Source organism: Trichomonas vaginalis, chromosome I (assembly GCF_026262505.1).
Source record: "Trichomonas vaginalis G3 chromosome I, whole genome shotgun sequence".
NCBI lineage: Eukaryota > Parabasalia > Trichomonadida > Trichomonadidae > Trichomonas > Trichomonas vaginalis.
Window position 1 is genome coordinate 2,128,630 of NC_067203.1, and position 17,533 is coordinate 2,146,162.

General features: G+C 33.4%; 14 protein-coding genes and 4 pseudogenes across 18 annotated transcripts, besides 5 other annotated features; 11 read left to right on the plus strand and 7 right to left on the minus strand.

Moving 5' to 3' along the window:
* Positions 1-11,351: part of a mobile genetic element that runs on past the window's edge.
* TVAGG3_0913160 lies at positions 127-525 on the plus strand (annotated as a pseudogene). The gene has a single exon. A coding segment is annotated over exon 1 (399 nt).
* On the plus strand, positions 902-1,333 carry TVAGG3_0913170 (annotated as a pseudogene). Its single transcript has one exon. A coding segment is annotated over exon 1 (432 nt).
* Positions 1,387-1,653, plus strand: TVAGG3_0913180 (uncharacterized protein; the record flags this gene model as incomplete). Its single annotated transcript, XM_051251901.1, has 1 exon — positions 1,387-1,653. One exon carries the CDS (start codon positions 1,387-1,389, stop codon positions 1,651-1,653), a length of 267 nt encoding a protein of 88 aa, XP_051077475.1.
* On the minus strand, positions 1,670-2,143 carry TVAGG3_0913190 (uncharacterized protein; the record flags this gene model as incomplete). The annotated part of the gene is made up of 1 exon (XM_051251902.1): positions 1,670-2,143. The coding sequence occupies one exon, from the start codon at positions 2,141-2,143 to the stop codon at positions 1,670-1,672; it is 474 nt and encodes a 157-aa protein (XP_051077476.1).
* TVAGG3_0913200 (organellar and viral DNA polymerase type B) lies at positions 2,236-2,697 on the plus strand (the record flags this gene model as incomplete). The annotated part of the gene is made up of 1 exon (XM_001296890.2): positions 2,236-2,697. A coding segment is annotated over one exon (462 nt), but the record flags the coding sequence as incomplete, so codon positions are not given.
* TVAGG3_0913210 lies at positions 3,020-4,424 on the plus strand (annotated as a pseudogene). The gene has a single exon. A coding segment is annotated over exon 1 (1,405 nt).
* On the minus strand, positions 6,113-6,676 carry TVAGG3_0913220 (uncharacterized protein; the record flags this gene model as incomplete). The annotated part of the gene is made up of 1 exon (XM_051251903.1): positions 6,113-6,676. The coding sequence occupies one exon, from the start codon at positions 6,674-6,676 to the stop codon at positions 6,113-6,115; it is 564 nt and encodes a 187-aa protein (XP_051077477.1).
* TVAGG3_0913230 (uncharacterized protein) lies at positions 6,995-7,267 on the minus strand (the record flags this gene model as incomplete). The annotated part of the gene is made up of 1 exon (XM_051251904.1): positions 6,995-7,267. The coding sequence occupies one exon, from the start codon at positions 7,265-7,267 to the stop codon at positions 6,995-6,997; it is 273 nt and encodes a 90-aa protein (XP_051077478.1).
* Positions 7,313-7,743, plus strand: TVAGG3_0913240 (annotated as a pseudogene). Its single transcript has one exon. A coding segment is annotated over exon 1 (431 nt).
* On the plus strand, positions 7,774-8,257 carry TVAGG3_0913250 (uncharacterized protein; the record flags this gene model as incomplete). Its single annotated transcript, XM_051251905.1, has 1 exon — positions 7,774-8,257. A coding segment is annotated over one exon (484 nt), but the record flags the coding sequence as incomplete, so codon positions are not given.
* TVAGG3_0913260 (uncharacterized protein) lies at positions 8,752-9,348 on the plus strand (the record flags this gene model as incomplete). The annotated part of the gene is made up of 1 exon (XM_051251906.1): positions 8,752-9,348. The coding sequence occupies one exon, from the start codon at positions 8,752-8,754 to the stop codon at positions 9,346-9,348; it is 597 nt and encodes a 198-aa protein (XP_051077480.1).
* On the plus strand, positions 9,379-9,638 carry TVAGG3_0913270 (repellent protein 1 family; the record flags this gene model as incomplete). The annotated part of the gene is made up of 1 exon (XM_051251907.1): positions 9,379-9,638. A coding segment is annotated over one exon (260 nt), but the record flags the coding sequence as incomplete, so codon positions are not given.
* TVAGG3_0913280 (uncharacterized protein) lies at positions 9,886-10,122 on the plus strand (the record flags this gene model as incomplete). Its single annotated transcript, XM_001301838.1, has 1 exon — positions 9,886-10,122. The coding sequence occupies one exon, from the start codon at positions 9,886-9,888 to the stop codon at positions 10,120-10,122; it is 237 nt and encodes a 78-aa protein (XP_001301839.1).
* TVAGG3_0913290 (uncharacterized protein) lies at positions 10,263-10,583 on the plus strand (the record flags this gene model as incomplete). Its single annotated transcript, XM_001301839.1, has 1 exon — positions 10,263-10,583. The coding sequence occupies one exon, from the start codon at positions 10,263-10,265 to the stop codon at positions 10,581-10,583; it is 321 nt and encodes a 106-aa protein (XP_001301840.1).
* On the minus strand, positions 10,689-11,123 carry TVAGG3_0913300 (uncharacterized protein; the record flags this gene model as incomplete). Its single annotated transcript, XM_001299284.2, has 1 exon — positions 10,689-11,123. One exon carries the CDS (start codon positions 11,121-11,123, stop codon positions 10,689-10,691), a length of 435 nt encoding a protein of 144 aa, XP_001299285.2.
* Positions 11,352-11,484: 133 nt separating the features above from the next.
* Positions 11,485-11,744: a mobile genetic element.
* Positions 11,745-12,076: 332 nt separating this feature from the next.
* Positions 12,077-12,228: a mobile genetic element.
* A 49-nt stretch (positions 12,229-12,277) lies between these two features.
* Positions 12,278-13,195: a mobile genetic element.
* A 370-nt stretch (positions 13,196-13,565) lies between these two features.
* On the minus strand, positions 13,566-13,826 carry TVAGG3_0913350 (uncharacterized protein; the record flags this gene model as incomplete). Its single annotated transcript, XM_001301841.1, has 1 exon — positions 13,566-13,826. The coding sequence occupies one exon, from the start codon at positions 13,824-13,826 to the stop codon at positions 13,566-13,568; it is 261 nt and encodes an 86-aa protein (XP_001301842.1).
* A 127-nt stretch (positions 13,827-13,953) lies between these two features.
* On the minus strand, positions 13,954-15,294 carry TVAGG3_0913340 (uncharacterized protein; the record flags this gene model as incomplete). Its single annotated transcript, XM_001301842.1, has 1 exon — positions 13,954-15,294. One exon carries the CDS (start codon positions 15,292-15,294, stop codon positions 13,954-13,956), a length of 1,341 nt encoding a protein of 446 aa, XP_001301843.1.
* Positions 15,295-15,400: 106 nt separating this feature from the next.
* TVAGG3_0913360 (uncharacterized protein) lies at positions 15,401-15,856 on the minus strand (the record flags this gene model as incomplete). Its single annotated transcript, XM_001301843.1, has 1 exon — positions 15,401-15,856. The coding sequence occupies one exon, from the start codon at positions 15,854-15,856 to the stop codon at positions 15,401-15,403; it is 456 nt and encodes a 151-aa protein (XP_001301844.1).
* A 319-nt stretch (positions 15,857-16,175) lies between these two features.
* Positions 16,176-16,577: a mobile genetic element.
* Positions 16,578-17,533: the final 956 nt, after the last annotated feature.

The following is a 17,533-nucleotide window of genomic DNA, read 5'->3' on the forward strand; positions in this document are numbered from 1 at the left end:
TCACCTCTTCACCTAAAATATATTTTTATTGAATTCAGCAACAAAAATCATGAATTTTCCTTAAGATAAAAAAATAACGCTAATTTTTTTCTAAGAAAAATTTTTATTTTGTATGTAAAGACAGTAATGACAAACATTGAGTTTGAAACAGTTAGAAAGATAGACAATGACACCAAAGTGGTTAGAATAGGTGATTTAAACGTAAGATACTCAAAGAAATACAACAAATATTCTTTGTCAGACATTATATCTCCATCTGGAAAGAAAACAAACGACTGGGTTAGAAATGCTTCAACTCAGAAAATTTTGACAAGAAATCCTGAGCTTATGATATCAGTAGCATTTCATGGAACAAGAGCATATCTTATAGACAAAAGTCTTATACCAATAGTTTTGTTATGGTTGACCCAGTTGTTGGATATAACTTCATAACATATGGTTCATTCGACTCAGAACGTTGCAGTGAAGGCTTACTTTACATCGTTCAGAAACCGAAGGACTTCAATACAAAGAGATATAAGATAGGAAGAACATATAATATAACTCAAAGATATGACAGTACAGTCAATAGAGTCAAGGTTGTGTTCGTTAATGATATGAGAGCTGCTGAAACAGAACTGCTTGAAGTTTTTGAGAAAATGTATGGTGCTCCCATGAAAGGTAAAGAAACGTTTGAAGTAGATGAGATAGATAAAGCTATAAAATTATTTGACGAAGTTGCTGAAAAATACATGTAAAGCGTTTATTTTTGGTCTTTTGTGAAAGTCAGAAAATAAAGTTAGTTTTATTTTTATTTATTTTTTTATTTTGTATGTAAAGACAGTAATGTCAACATCAGAGAACACAACAACTGCTATCGTTCATGAAGCCATAAATGAAGAATATGAATACATACAATATAACAAACAACTTCGCCTCATTCGTTCGGTCAAAGATGACATGTACCAAATGCAAAGTATAATGAATGCTCTTCGTTCTACAAAGCAAGCATATCATTGGTTTGAAAACCAACAGACAAAAGAACTTTTAGAAGAATTTCCTCATATGATTGCTTCCCTCGGAAAACCGAGAGAAGAGATTCCATTCGAAAATCGCAAGAATTTGGCACCTGGTTTGAAAGGATATTATGTTCATAGACTTTTAGTAAATGCTGTAGCAATGTGGGCTTCACCTCGTTATGCTTGTTATATTTTCATGATGTTAGATGAACTATATAAAGCAGAACGTGGAGAGATGGAAAAGAAACTTCAAGCAAAAGATGAAGTCATTGAATCCAAAGACAAAAGCATACAGAAAAGAATACCACGTTCAGTACCAAAAGGAAAGGAAAAGAGTTATAAGTATATGATATATACTGAAGAGTTGGAGAAAGAAGAAGATAAAGATATGGTTATGTTGCATTTAGTCAGAAGAAACAACAAGAGCTTTTATGACCTTGCTAAGATTTACAAATCTGACAGAAACTGGTTCTATCGTGAAAACTTACCGATTTCAATGACACCGAATGAGCAAATAAAGGAAATTGTCAAAAGTACTCTTCCTCAAACACACTATGACATCAAAGGTTGCACAATACTTACATTCAAAGAAGACTTACCATTACTGAAGGAAAAAATAACAGAATATTTCGATAACTTCAAAGAGGAAGAATAAAAAAATATATTTTTGCTTAAATGACGTCAGGGTCAATTTCTTCAACCATTTCACTTTCTTCGTCAATGTCAATAGAAGCTTCTTCAACCTTTGGTAAGAATTTCTGTATAACATCTTTGTTCGTTATTGTCTTCAGAGATGAAGGATAATATTTCACATTTGTTTCACCCTTCTTATATTCTTTCTGTTCGGAAAGATTCATAGCAATACTGAAGAAGTCAATGTTAGAGTTCTTTATGACAGTATAATGAGTATCTTTGACATTCACGAAGAAACCCTTTTGTTTCAAAACTACTGCTAACTCTTGTGAAGTATAACGTTTGCGGTCAATGACAATAGCTAATGGTCTGACATACTGACCAAACTTAGATTCTTTCACAAACTTCTTGTTAAAGATAACATTAACGTTTGAAGCACCATTGAACTCATTCTTGATGGCAGTAGCGAGAGCATTGTATGAAAAGAACTTGCAATCTTGCATGTGTTTCATTAAAATAAAAATATTAAATTATTTTGAAAAATAACTTAAAAAAAATCTAATCTAATTTTTTCAAAAAAATATTTTTTTATTTCCTACTAAAGATGTATCGGAAGTTGTCTAAGTTAGAACACTCGGAAATAAAACAACTTCTTACAGAAGCTAACATAGATGTTGCAAAACATTACGCGACAAACAAAAAAGCACTCGCTGACATCCTCAATGACTACAATGGTGAAATAACTTATGATAGAATTCATGAGTTCATAAATGCAAGAGCATTTCCTTTAAATGACGTTGCTATTGACTTATATCATAGACGTTCAATACCTCATGAAGTAAGGCGTGAGATGTTTGACATAACAAATGCGAACGTTGGTCATACTCGTAAAGCTCTTTCTCATGATGTTCGTCAAGAGATGTTTGAACTTACGAACTCAAACGTTGGTGAAACACGAAAGAGAGATGACACACTGAAACAACAGAGAAGAGAGATGTTTAAAAATGCTATAGAACAAGTTCGCAAAGCTAACGATGTCATTCGTTCCATTGACGACAAACCAAAAGAAGGTGAGAGATGGTTAAAGAAAGATGAAGAGAATAGGAAGAGAAATGTGAAGTCAGGCAATAGACTCATTGACTTTAACATCGAAGCTTTAGATGAACCAAACAGAGACTACTTACACAAACATTTCGGTAAGGTTTTCATGAGACTCTTAGAGAAGATTAAAATAAACTCACAACAGAGATGGATGGTATGTTATAAACTTGGTGGAAAGTATGAATGTTCTACGTTAAACCTCAATAATATTGGAAACATTACTACATCAGCTCTTGAAGGAGAACTTTATATCAGAGATAGAAGCAAATGCTGCAGGTATTGTTGAAATGCACTATGACTTCTTCTTGACAAACATAAAGAATCTTACTGAAATAAAGATGTATGATTTAACAGAATATGAAGGCTTAACGATGTCAGATGTAAAGAAAGGAAAGCCACAGAAGCGACCATATAGAGATGAAAGCACACTGACAGAAAGACAGAAAAGATTATTGAACAGACTTAAACAAACAGGAGATAAACAAGATATAGATGACTTCTGGAATGAAATCCTTGGTGAAAAGAAGTTTTATAAGAAGAGAAGCGGTCAGTTCTGGAAGTATCTTTGCACATTACCTATAAATCTTGAACGCTACCAAATCTTCAATGAACTGAACAAAAGAACTGCAACACTTATGACAGAAGACAATTGTTTCGTTTATGCTTGCATTCAGGCTGGAGTAAATGAAGAAACTATTGACCACATGAGAGAAGTCATTCGTGTTAGAGACTTTCCTCAAAGTAAAGTACAAGAAATTTCTGACGCAACTGGTATAGCATTTAATGTTACCATTGGTTATTTCGACAACTCCAAAGATAACAGAATAATTCACTACATACCAAAAGAATGTGAAACTGCTCGAACTATTGACTTACTTCTTGTTGAACACCACTACATGCTAAATGAAAGATTACCAATGACAACATACTTCATTCGAAACTATAAAGAAATTCTCAAAGCTTGTGGTGGAATGAACATTGAGAAACAGATGAAGATTTATACAAAGAGAGAGAACAAATATGTAGTTCGTTATGATAGAACAACACCGTTATGGATGTTATGAAAACATTGTGGGAGTGCAAATATTTCGAACCTATTTCTTATGGAGAACTTTTCACATATACGACTGACTTATATAAACAGAACCTTGCACCATTTAAAGATTTGACATATGCTCCAAAGTATTGTGTACAACTGAAGAAGAAAGCAGAGTCAAAAGAAGTAATAAAATAAGTGCAAGTTCATTCCTGAGCACGTTTTCTTTGCTGACTTTGAGTGCAGTACCGATGGCTTTCATAAAGCTTTTAACATATGTTACGACAGTGAAGATGGTTCAGTGAGTGAAAGCATTTGGGGTCAGAAACTGTGCAACAGAATTTTTGGAGCGACTTCCTGACAAGAGTTTAATATATTTCCATAACCTCAGTTATGATATAAACTTCATCTTAAGACACATGACAGAAGTGAAAGGAACTCCCATCATTAAAGGTTCACGAACAATGCAAATAACTGGTTTATATAAAGGACGGGCAATTATTATAAAAGACTCTTACAGTGTTATAAATAAGAAGCTTAAACTATTTCCTGCTATGTTTAACTTACAAACAGGACCGAAAGAAGTATTTCCATATAACTACTACAGCAGTGTTTGTTAGCAAATGACAACAGAACTGGTGTCATTTCTGAAGCATGTAAGTTTGTAAGGATGCAGAAATTCATGAAGAACATAGATTCCATCAAAGGTTGCAGAATAGATGAGAACCACTTCGACTTAGAAAAATATAGCACGTTTTACTGCAAACAAGATGTAAGAATTTTAAGAGAAGGTTTTGTAAAGTTCCGCAATGACTTATTGAAAGAGTTTGATTTAAACGTTTATGACTACGTTAGTATTTGTTCTATTGCTAACAAATTATTTGAGAACAGAGTGTACTTCCCGAATGGAAATTTATATGACCTCTCAAATAAACCAAGAGAATTTATTTCGAGATGTATTCAAGGTGGAAGATGTATGTTGTCAGATAACATGAAACAAAAGAGCGAAAGAAACTCATTGCTGACTTCGACGCTGTTTCATTATATCCATCCGCTATAGCAAGATTTATACTTTAGAAGGAATTCCAAAGGTTATGAAGGATGAGATGTTAAGCACAGAGTATCTCATGAGACATTTATTCGATGACGACCAAAAGGAACCCATTGGTGAAAAGTTTATGTCAGGCTTCTTTGTTCTCATTAAGATAACAGAGATTGGAATACATAGACACTTTCCTTTAATAGTTTGTGACCCTGAACTAAATCCAGAACTTAACGTTCCCAGAAGTTCAAAACACTTGCTGTTTAATGTATGTTGACCATATAACATTACAAGACCTCATAAAATATCAAGGTGTCAAATGTGAAGTGTTGCAAGGATACTATTACGATGGAAACAGAGATTTGAGAATAAGAGATGAAGTTAAGAAATTGTTTGAGTTAAGGTTAAAGTATAAGAAAGAAGAAAACCCATTACAAGAAATTATAAACTCATTCTGAACAGCATTTATGGCAAAACCATTTTATCTCCTATTGAGTCAAAAATAACCATAGTAGATGACAAAGATGCTATAAGATATGCTATAAGAAATTACAACCATATAGTGAAGTTCGAAGGTTTGGATGGTTCAGATAAAACTATTTTCAAGCTAACGAAAAGCATTTGCAGACACTTTAACTTCTGTCCACTTGGTGTTAACATTCTATCTATGTCGAAGAGAATAATGTGTGAAGTATTCTGTACTGCTGAAGACTTAGGAATGGACATCTTTTATAGCGATACCGACAGTATGCATCTCTACAATGAAGATATCCCTCGTTTAGCTGAAGAGTTTGAGAAACGTTATGGAAGAGTTCTCATTGGTAAAAACCTTGGTCAGTTTCATAGCGACTTCGCAGAAATAACACCTGGAAAACAAAGTTTAGCATACAAGTCAATATTTTGTGGAAAGAAGACCTACATAGACTTACTCACTAACGATTTAAATGAAGTTGCATTTCACTGCAGAATGAAAGGCGTGAAGCAAGATGTTATTGCTTTAACCGCTAATGAAATGTTTCCTGAAGCTATACAATGCTATTACAATGAAGATAAAGGTTTAATGGTTCCGCAAGGAAATTTGACAAAGACTCTGAGTTCAGTGTCATGAAACTTTATAAAGCACTTTATGACGGTCAAGAGATTGGATTTGACTTATGTAAGTCATGTCAACCTTGCTTTGAAGAGAAGTTTAACTTCTCAATAACGACTAAAACAAGCTTTATTCGTAAGTTGAAGTTCTGAGGTCATTTATTTTTGTCAGCAATGAGGTCATTCGTGATAAAAATAAAGCTAGCGTAGATTTTACAATACTGCGATGGTAGAGTTTAAGAGTTGTGCTTCAATGTAGAGACAGTCCTTATGGTCTGGAGGTAAGAACACTGGGCAGTTATGGTCATGAGTGGAGAACATGTCTATCCAAAACTCACGATTGAAGCCAGTTAATTTATAGTATTTAGGGTTAGGAAGTGGTGAAGTTCTTGTATGACCAATGAACTCATTTTCAACTCCCTTACTTAAGTTTGAATATAATATAGCTTGCTTTCTATCCCAAATGCCAGGTGTTACAATCTTTGAAAATTCATTTTTCCTCGGAAGCATTGCATCATAATTGAAAACATTCTTGAAATCATCACTTGGTTCAGAGATTTGAAATCTTATACGTAATGGATTTTCTTTCTCTTTAGCGACTTCATTGAATGGTGAGAATACAATGAATTGACAGTCATGAGTTCCATCTTCATTTTCATTAAATTCATAATGAAAGTCTATAAGTTGTGGCCGACTACCTTCTTCCTTCAGTTGTGCAAGAAACTCACGTAAAGGCTGTAAAGTTTGTACTTCAATGTTGAACTTTTTCTCGAACATCTCATTAAATGAAGTCATACATTGAAGCAATGTTGTATCGTCTTTAAAGTATTTGTATATGTGAATGTTTTGGGCGCTTAAAGACTGTTCGTCATTTTCTATCTCGACTTGAAGTATAAAGTCAACCTTTCTGAAAGCACGTGTTATATACATAGATGTTATGCCAATGTACTTCTCTTCATTTATGTTCACAATCCAGTCTGTTGGAAACTTAAACGTTACTCTGTTCCCCTTTATTTTGACGTCAGGGTTTTCACTACTGAACGCAACAGATAAAGGTATTTGTCTATACATTTAGTTCCGATAAAAATAAACCATTTACTCTTTCTTTGCTTCAGCTTCTTTAGCTTTTTGTTCTTCCTTTGCTTTTGCTTCTTCTCTAGCTTTCTTTGCCAGCAAACGTGGGTTCTTTTGTCTTCCAGCAGCTAATGCAGCAAGTTGTTTTTCACTAAGTTTTCTCTTTGGTCTCTCTGGCTTTTGTTCTTGTTTTTGTTCCTTCAGTTCGGATAAAATTTGCTCACGAATTTCTTTCTTCAATGCTTCAACATCTATGACCCCTTGGGTCTTGTCCGTAGGGCTTGTCTGAGTCATTTGACTGCAGATAAAAAACAAAATTAAAACTTTAACCGATGTAAAATGAGCTTGTCAAAATCAGAACGAGAGTCTATTATATTAAATGACGCCAGAGGAATACAACATCCTTTCTATTACGTAAGTCAGAGTAAAGATGGTAAAATATATGTAAGAAAAAGAAAGGTTCCATTAGCGAATGCAGAAAGCGACAACATTAAGGTGCATGGCAAGGGTGAAGTCCACGAAGCCCATATAAAACCTTCTGTTCAAACTGAGCCACCAAAGAACCAGAAGAAAAGAAGCCAGATGTACTTTCAATAACGAACCAAGAGCTTATTGCAAAGTTCGTGAATTTCATTGAAAAACAAACCGAGTCAAAGAACCCTGACCCGCCAGTGAAAGAAGTTGAGACAAAAGAGAATGTACAGTTCATTGAAAATGTCAAGAAACAACTTCCACCACGAATGCCAAGAAGAAGAGTGAGAATAATGAAGTAAATAGATATTTTTATCTGAAGTAAATACATGCAGAACGAACAGTTAAACGAATTTACTCCAGCAGAGCATATTCATCAGATTCGCTCATATTTCGATATCATAGACAATGCAGTTCAAATTGGTGACACTAATAGAAAATATTCTGACGCAAAGATTCCATCACAACCTGGAACTGCTAAAGATAACACATGGGTAACATTCAATCTCTCACCTCCTGGTGAAAATATGTTGGACCTTTACAATACATTCATTACGTATAAAATGGAAGGTCAATTTATTGCAGATAAAGAAATTGGTTCAGGTTCCAATAAAACAAACCCACCAGGATTTTGGATTGGTTTCGATGACGCTTTCTATGCAGTTGCTGGATATCAAATCCTTGCAAATGGTCGTATCGTATATTCTCAAGACAACGCAAGAGAAGAAGCATATATAACTTCAAACTCACAAACTACCGAACAAATAAAGAAAGTAGATGTTTTCTCAAAGACTCGACATGAAGATGTATGGAGTCATTTGGGAACATGCAGAACAGGACAAATTGTTAGTGGTCCAATTACAGCAGGAAAATCATTTGATTTTAAGCTTCGTTTAAGAATTCCTGTTAGAAAGTTTTTACCATTAGAAGCTATTCGATTTATTCCAGCTTTTGCAGGAAACATTCAGCTTAAAGTAAAGTTCAGTAGCGACGCCTTACAATGCACATCTATATCTGTAAATGATATCATTGCTTTCAATCCAACTCTTAAAGTTGCATTTGCTTCAGATTCAAATCCACCGACAAATAAATTTGTTCCATGGAATGAACCATTCACTATGATAACGAAGGCAGTAGAAGCTAGTGGAACAGTTACTATTACAACTGTAACCCAGCAACTATTTCGAACAAAGATGGATTTTAATGAATGTTTCATTCATCCAAAGTCATTCTCTTTAGACCCTAACATTTATACAGAACTTGTAGAACATTATACAAACGAGGCTTTATGTTTTCCTGTTAAAGTTATGGATTGGATTCCTATGGACGGTTCATTCTCAAAGAATACAGATAGTTCAAGTGCAACATTTACAGCAGCTTATACGCCTATTAATGTTAAAAGTATTTGGGCACTATTTAGAAAGAAAGACAACTATTATGTTAATTTTGAGAACCCTAAGTTTAAATATCTTCAGCTTTCCATGGGAGCTTATGGAAATATGCCTGCAGAACCTGAAAAATCATATGGACCTGTATTTTATGAAATGGTTGCGAACGCTTGCAATACAAACAATGATATGATTGGATTTAATGAAGATGTTATGAGGTCATTGGTGGATGATGGTAGTGTGGAACATAAATGGGATAGCTATGACAACACACATTTCTTATGTGGTTTTCCAACAGAAGTGGACTTTTGCTTCCAGCAAGGTCAAACATCTACTGCTCCAATAACATACAAATTGTCTGTTAAAGGACCTATTGAACTAGCAACTGAAAACGTACCAAAGCCACTTATTGGATTTATGAGGGATTGTTGCTTTGCCATACAAGTAAGACAGTCAGGCATACCAATAATAAGATTAGATGACTATAACTTAGCAGCTGACGACAGTGAGGAATAAAGGATGAACGTTTATTTTTAAAGCTTATAAATGAGTTCTTCATCAAGCTCTCGTGAACCTTCACCATCTATGAAACAAACTTTACCAAACGATTATGGAGCACCTATTGAATATTTCTTACGAGCTGCACAGTGGCAAAGAGCAGTCTCACCAAGGTTAGGTGTTCCACCAGCTCCTGTCAAAAATAGCATTTGGTCAAGTCCTTATATAAGATATGGTCTCCCACTAGGTTTGCTAGCTACAGCAGTAGCAGTTATGATGTTGAAAAGAAATAAAGCAAATGTTGTAAATAATACTGAAGTAGCTGAAGTTAAACAAACTCCGACACCTTCGCCAAAACCAACGCCTTCACAAACAACACCTTCAATGACTCCTGAACCTATGGAAGTACAAACTCCTGTTCAAAAGTCAACTCCTAAACCGACTCCAACATTTAAACCAGAACCTACTCCTCAAATAAATCGTAAAACTCCTGCGTTTCCTTACTGAAAAAATAACGTTATTTTTATTTAATATTAAAATTTTTATTTGATTGAAATGACGACTAAAGTCACTGAAGCAATGAAACAAAAGTTTTTGGTAGAATACATTAAATCAGGAACTATTCCAGAAGGTTTTTACATTCATCAAATGAAAGATGGTAGAGTTCAGTTTAGAAAGATAAAGCAACCATTAGATAAAGAAGGAATTTTGAGAAAGATTAAACTTCATGAGGACAACATTGCTAAACTTAGGAAGAAGTTAGAAGAGTTGGAGAAAGGAAGAGAGTTATAAAGCAATGAATTCAACAGGGTGAAAAAAGAGGTGAGATCTCACCACTTCACCTAAATTTATTTTTGTGCTATGTTTTCATACGCGTGAGGGTGGTGATATCATTAATTTTTAAGTTTATTTTTTATTTTATTTTTATATAAATGACGAAAACTATTGAGATAACAAACTACAACGGTCATGAGTTCAAGAATTTGTTCTTCGTTGCTCGTGAAAATACATTCTATCAGATACGAGGGAGAAAGGGTAAAGTTAGTTTGAGCGTTTATGATAGTAAACATAATGGAAAGTTTATACAAGCATATGATACAAACGGTAAGCGTGTTTCATTAGCTTTGTCAAAACTTACTAACATTTATTTTGACAGTGATTTTGACCTATATGAAGAAGAAAGTGAGTCAGAAGATTATGAGCTGTTATGTGAAGCACAGCAATGGGAGGAGTTGCAATACTTTTGTAAGTGAGAACGTTAGTGTGAACGTTAGTGTGTACGTTAGTGAGAACGTTAGTGAAGTCGTTAGTGAGAACGTTTATTTTTATATAAATGACAGAACAAAAATAAAGCATATCTACTCAACAGGAATGAGACCCTTACTGACTATGTATTCGTTTAATGCTTGATGAAAACAATGGTACATATTATCGTATGGGTATACACAACGTCTGTTTCCATCGTCGTCGTATATGTAGAGCTCAAATCCAGTCCAACCTTCTTTTGTACAATATGTAGCTTTATTTAAGTATGCATTTATGTAGATAAGGCAATTTTCTTCATCGCTCCAGAAATAATTTTTGTTCTTTGTTGAAATAGTTTTCGTTCCTCTGCGACCATAAGGAATGTATGCAATGAACTTTGCGTCATATGGGATTGTAATATATTCAGGGTTTCTTTCATCGTCAATGGGTCTGTCTTTGTTAAAATGCATGTTCCTCAGTTTTACTTGAGTTTTGAATAGTTCACGGAAACGTTCTGGGAAAGAGTCATAGTAAATGTAGTCAGACATGCCTTTACAATGAAATAAAAAAGTTGGAAAATAAATAAAATAAGGTTATTTTTTATTTAGTGAGGATGGTAGTGAATTCGTTAGTGAAGTCGTTAGTGAATATTTAAGGTTAAGTTGGTGTTATGGTTCTGTTGTAAAATATACGTTAGTGGTTTTGTAAAGTGTCAAACCGTTATCTTGGGTACGGTGGAACGCAGTGCCACAGTACTGAAGATAGGGATACTAACTTATGATGAGAAAAATCATATCAAAACAGCTCTAATCGAACATTCTACACAGCTTAGCATCCAGCTAGTTCCAAGTAATGCGATTACAACATCAACGGCCAAAGCCTTTCAGAGTCCTTTAATCATTTCTTCTCATCTCAATGTGAAGTGGCCCCAAACAAACTACAAGCTGACGTTACAACGCATTACAACCCGGTTAATACGAGCATATACATTAGAGCTGCTTTGTTATGATCTCCCTCATCAATTGATGAGAGATCTCATTATGAAGCAGCTCCAATCGAACTAAAAACCTACATACAAATGAGTGAAAACAAACTCATTAGAGTTGTGTTGCTTTGATTTCTCTCATCAGAAGATGAGAGATACCAGAACAAAACAACTCTAATCAAACTTTCTACACAACTCAGCACAGTATCAATGCAAAGTAATGCGTCTGTATCGTTAACAAGCAAAGTTGTTTCGGGTCCTTCCATTTTGGAAGAATTCGGAACAACTTTGCGAATTGATAGTGTAAACCCATATACATGAAAGCGTGCATGCATAAAGACAGGTATTGTCAGCAATGACTACCTGCCCAGCTATGAGTGATCAGAGAATTACCATCTCAGGCTTTTTGAGAATGTTTCAGCCAGGACCCTCGTATGTTGACTGTGAGAAAGGCATCCTTTATCTGAAATAGATGCTTTTCCAACAATCAAATTCGAAGATCTTCGACGTTGTTGTAAAAAGAGAAGGAGAAGGAAAGAAGAGGAAGGAGAGGAAGAAGGAAAGGAAAAGAAGAAGAAGAAAAAAGAAAAAAAGAAGAAGGACATATTAAATATAATGCGCACTTAATAGTGCCGAGGCGGCGGAGCCGCCGAGGCGCGATTTTTTTGACCCTATATTACCGCACGGCGATGTTTTTCTCGATTTTGTACAGCCCTACTGATACAATATCCTTAAGTTTTACTAAAAAGAATTTTTTAAAATCCCTGCAGATTCGGGGATTTTTTAATTTTTTGATTTTTTTCGCAAATTTTTCGAAAAAAAAATATTTTCAGAAGAGCCTTAACGGCTAAGTTTTATGTTTAATGTTGAGTATCAAAAAGAATGGGCGTCTGATATAGTCATCATATATCCCAGAAGCAAATAAAAATTCTGACTTTTTAAGCATAAAAAAATGAAATTTTATTTTTTGCAAAAAACAGGCCCCCTGGATGTACGTTTATTTGAGAGGAGGAGGATTAAATTTTTGAAAGCAGTAAAATTTGTAAATATTCTAGTTCTATAATAATATGTATTATTTTAAAAAATAAAAAATTAAAGCACGTTAAAATTTTTTTTGATGAATTTTTACAAAAGCTACTTAGGATTATGCAAAATATAGTAATTAAACATAAATTTCAAATCAGATTTTACTTATGATAAATATTTTCAATTTCCGAAAATTAAGTTCAGATCGACTCGATACGTTGTAATTACTAGATAAGGTGCCAAAAACCTATTAAACAGTATCAAAACTATCAAGATTGTAATGTTTTTGAAGAAAAATTTATAGAATTATGAACTTCAAACAGATATTATGTAAATAAAAATAATATAATGGATTTGTTTATTCGTATAATAGCAGCAATAAGTCGATTATTCACTTCTACTTCTGAGATTTGAATTTAATTTCGACAGAAAAAGAGATTCAAGAGGAAAATACTAGGGAATACAAACTGCCACCATGACAGGATTATTATGGAGCCAAGTTGTACTTTTTGATATTTTTAGAGTTTTACTACCTATTTAGGTACCAAGTAATTGCTTAAAAATTAAGGTTCTAAATTCTGAAGTTTACATGATCCTCCCGGGCGCACCCTTAAATTACAATGCAAAAACGAATATTTCACTAAATAATGGAATTACAGCAATTTTAAATCGGTAAATAGCTTATATAATATGTAAACATTTCATCTAATACAAAGAACTTCCAAAATATATCTTTTATATCTCATATTCTGAGTGTATTTTAAGAAAAATGAAATATCCAAAAAATTTACTGATTCTTTAACCAAACATCTATAATATATCATATTGCATACAAAGTAAACTGTTTTGGTGAGAAATGAAAATTTTCATATTTTATAGGAAGCAACATTAAAGAATAGTTAAAAAGTATTGTAGTCTGCATTCATAAATAAATATTATTTATTACAATAAGGTCAGTAGATTTGATTTTTAACAAAAATTACAAATGATTTTCGGCTGAAGAATCCTCTTGCTCTTCCTCGTATTCATATTGGAAGTCCTCTTCTTCAAGAGCATCAAATTCTTCTTGATCGGGGTAATTTTTGAGAGTATTTTTGTCGTTTTGTTCTGATTCTGCCTTTGCTTCTTTCTTTGCATGGACGTATCTTACAGAAATCATTGCACCTCTCTTTGAGAGTGTTCCGGGCTTCGAAATCTTGAAAATGGCTGCATGTCTGTATAATTGCGTAAGATAATGCATAAATGTACTAATATCCAATAAGAAATGTGAATAATCAATGCCGAATCCGACAATTCCAAGAACATTATCAACAATTCTCACTATCTCTTCATCGTTCTCTGCCAAAACTATATGGACGTTATGTACGTTAGGATCCAAAGTTGGTCTTTCTCATGTGAAACATTGAATTCTTGTAGGTGCATTGCATCAATAAGAGTTCCGCAAATTTGGACAACATCATATCATGAGTATCACGATGGCAGCAAGCTAGACGGATTAAGCCAAATAAGTGTTCTAGGCTCATGGTCGTCATTCTGCTAAAGTTCAAATTGGGATTCCTTGCGAGTTCGTAGTATAAAACCAGAATACTTTGCAAAGCTCTTTCCAATGCTTCAACTGGAGCAAAGAAATATCTTTTTCCGTTTGCTCTTTTTCTTCCGGCATGCCTAGTTCCATTTGGAAGTTGATTTTCAACGAGAAATTTGTAATACTTCAAGTTGATTAAATATGCAATTCTCAGCATACATAAGCGAGATGCTTGATCGAGACACGGATTGCGGATCGCTTCGAGCCAAAATGCAACTGATGCCAAGTAAATTCCTTCTCCATACTTACCGCCAAAGAAACAGGAAGCCATAACAGGAATGGAAAATAATGCTATCGGATATTCATCATTCATTGAAGCATTTTTTCCAAAGTCATGAAGTGCATCGCCACAATCATAGCATGAGAGGATTGATTCGATACTAATGACATACGTATCATCAATTGGAGACATAACAAGGACTCCATTGTAAAAAATCAACATTGTACGCCTATTTTTTGCGTAATGTATTACGTCTGTTATAAAAAACGTTTCTCCTGCATTAATTTTACTTTCGACAACACGTAAACACTCAGCAAAATCTTCAAGCGGAAGTTCTTCGAAAGTTTTCTTTTGAAAATCACGATAACCAGAATCTCCATCGGTGCAGACATATGGAATAATGAATACTTTCTTAAGACTTTCTAGAACTTTATCTACATCTTGTCTGATTTCTTCAGTACACTTTCCATGAAAATATGGAACAGTTGCAACAAGTATCTTTTTTGCATCACAGTTCAGAGGCATGAAATAAAACGCAAATATATTGTTAAATACTTGTTTGTTGACATTTGGTGGCCATTCATCAACTTTAACAGCATCAATAGCTATAGTTCCATATATTTTTTCACCATTTACATTTGTAGGAAAAGAAAGAAGCTCAATAAGCTTCATAATGTCTGCTTCTTCTAGTGCGGCCTTAATACCTGCCGTTTTTTTGCGGAAATGCCTTTGTAATGAAGAATATCCTGGAATTCCGAAAATATTATGGGTAATTTCTTGTGAAGTTGGGGAATGAAACTTCAATGCATTTGCATATTCATAAGTAGCATCTTCAAATCTTCTTGCTGGATCTGGGAGTGCAAGATTTTTGGCGATGTCCTTCAAGATCTCCTTCTGTAACATTGTGCATTTACTTAAATCTAACTGAACAATGTCAGGATTCGGATTTTCCTTTTCTTTTGGAGTTTCATTTTGAGTAGGATGCAATCTTTGAGCAAAACCATCATATCTATGGTTTTTTTTTGTATTTTCCTTCTCTTGCACGAGCAGCTTGCTCCGATTTCATTTGCTTATGCTTTATTGTTAGATATTCATTAAGAAATGATTCATAAATTTTGTCGTCTCCCATAAGCTTTGACAATCCTTGGTAAAGTTGAGAAAGAGTTTCTTCACTTTGACTTTTTTCCTGGTAAATCTTCTTTATCATTTCCATAGCAAATTCCATTGGGAAGTGAGAAAGATTGTTATTGATGATTTCGGCAAAATCTTCCTCTTCCTGGGTTTGCAATTGTTCTTCTTCATGAATTTGCGATTGTTCATTCTCGTACTCAATTAGGGCCCCTGACGCTTCCTCAATTGGTAATTGAACATGAGATTCCCGACTTAATGGCGAGTTTGTGGGATAAGCCTCTAACACAATAGTTGGCTGATCAATGTTTTGCTGTCCATCAGTGACAGAATTCATTGTTGGCCAAGCAATGTTGAAAAATGAAGTTAAAGCTTGGCGCGATAAATTGAATATGATGTCAAAAAATTGAGAAGAAAATTTGCGCCAAAAAATAATTATCAATCTAATTTGCTTTAAAATACTAACTATGTCATGATATATTATTATTTTCTAATGAATTCATGTTTTTCCAAGAATTATTATAATGTCTTTCCCGTTTTTGAATATTTGCAAAGATTAGTAGGATATTGAGTAGTAAATTTGATAAATAAATCTAAATGGTTGCATTTATTGCAGAAACGTAACAAAAAAAATCTTCAAATTTCAGCATTTCTTCAATTCTCTAGTAACTTTTTCTAAAATGTATATAATTATATTCTATGATAAACTGTTATTATCTTGAATACAAAGAGAATCCATTTTACTGGGCCATTTTTTGGAATTGAAATAATTGGAAATTAACACCTCATTTTAACATCTTCAAACGCATTTCTATTATAATTAAATATGCTTCACAGCATTAAAATTGAAAAATAAGACTTTTAAAAATTATCTAATATATCTGCTGAAGAACTAGAAAATTTCATATACTGTAAGAGAATCATCAATTGTTCAGATGGTGTTTAATATCATGGTATCAATACAACTGGAATATATACTTTATTCATCTAGTTCTATGATGATTTATAGCCTCATGAATTTTTAAAATTTTGTCAAAAATAGTGAATGTACCTTTATTTTGGATAAAAAAGTATATTAAAATAATATCATGAAATAACAACTTTATTTAGAAAAAACGATGAATACGTGAGCCTTTGAATAAGATAACAATTTTCAGCTAAAAGAGAAAAATGGCTCAGGCCAATTATTCTGGATCATGCAGTCTTTGGTTCTTGATGTAGTGAATTGAAGTTTAACCCCATGAGTTGGCAATTTTTGAAAAACTCTAATTGCTTCATAAGAGTTTGGTTCTGTGATTCAATTATGCTTATTTTGCTGCTAAATTCGCTTATTGCGTTCTTTAATTGTATATTTTCTGATTCTAACCTTTTCATGTATTCACCTTTTCTATGGTGCTTTTTCTTCTGAGGAGTCTCCGCGATAGGAGGTTGTTGAATAGTTTCGGTTGGAATAAACTGAAAATTATTGTTAATTGAGGCAGTTTCTTGTGTATTCATGGAAATTATGTCACTTTTTATAAAAATCTTTTTTGAAAGAAGGTAATCGCAAATTGAATGCAGCCTTTTAATTTTAGATCATTGTTTCGTCGTTAAATTCTTTTTTGCACTCAATGAACATATGCCGATTAAATTAATTAAACTTCAAAGGTTTGTAAAATTGCGATCAAATGGGATTTGAATTAAAATCAATTGGAAAATCGTGCTGGCATAAGCCAATATTCATATATGCTCGATCGTACAAGGAAAATATGCTGAAAACTTGGGGTTGTAATTTCAAATAGAGCTAAAAGCATAAATTACATATTGAGTCGTTCAATAATTATCAAAAGATAATTGAATATGATCTAATTTTTTGATATTGATATGAATATTCCGAATTGAAAATCTAAAAGCTGAGTTGTAAAAAATCCTATGTTGTACATATGATATTTATCGAATTTATAATATAATTATATGTTGAAAACATGAAAACATAATGAATTGAAATTTTTGAAATAAAGAAAGTTGTGTATAG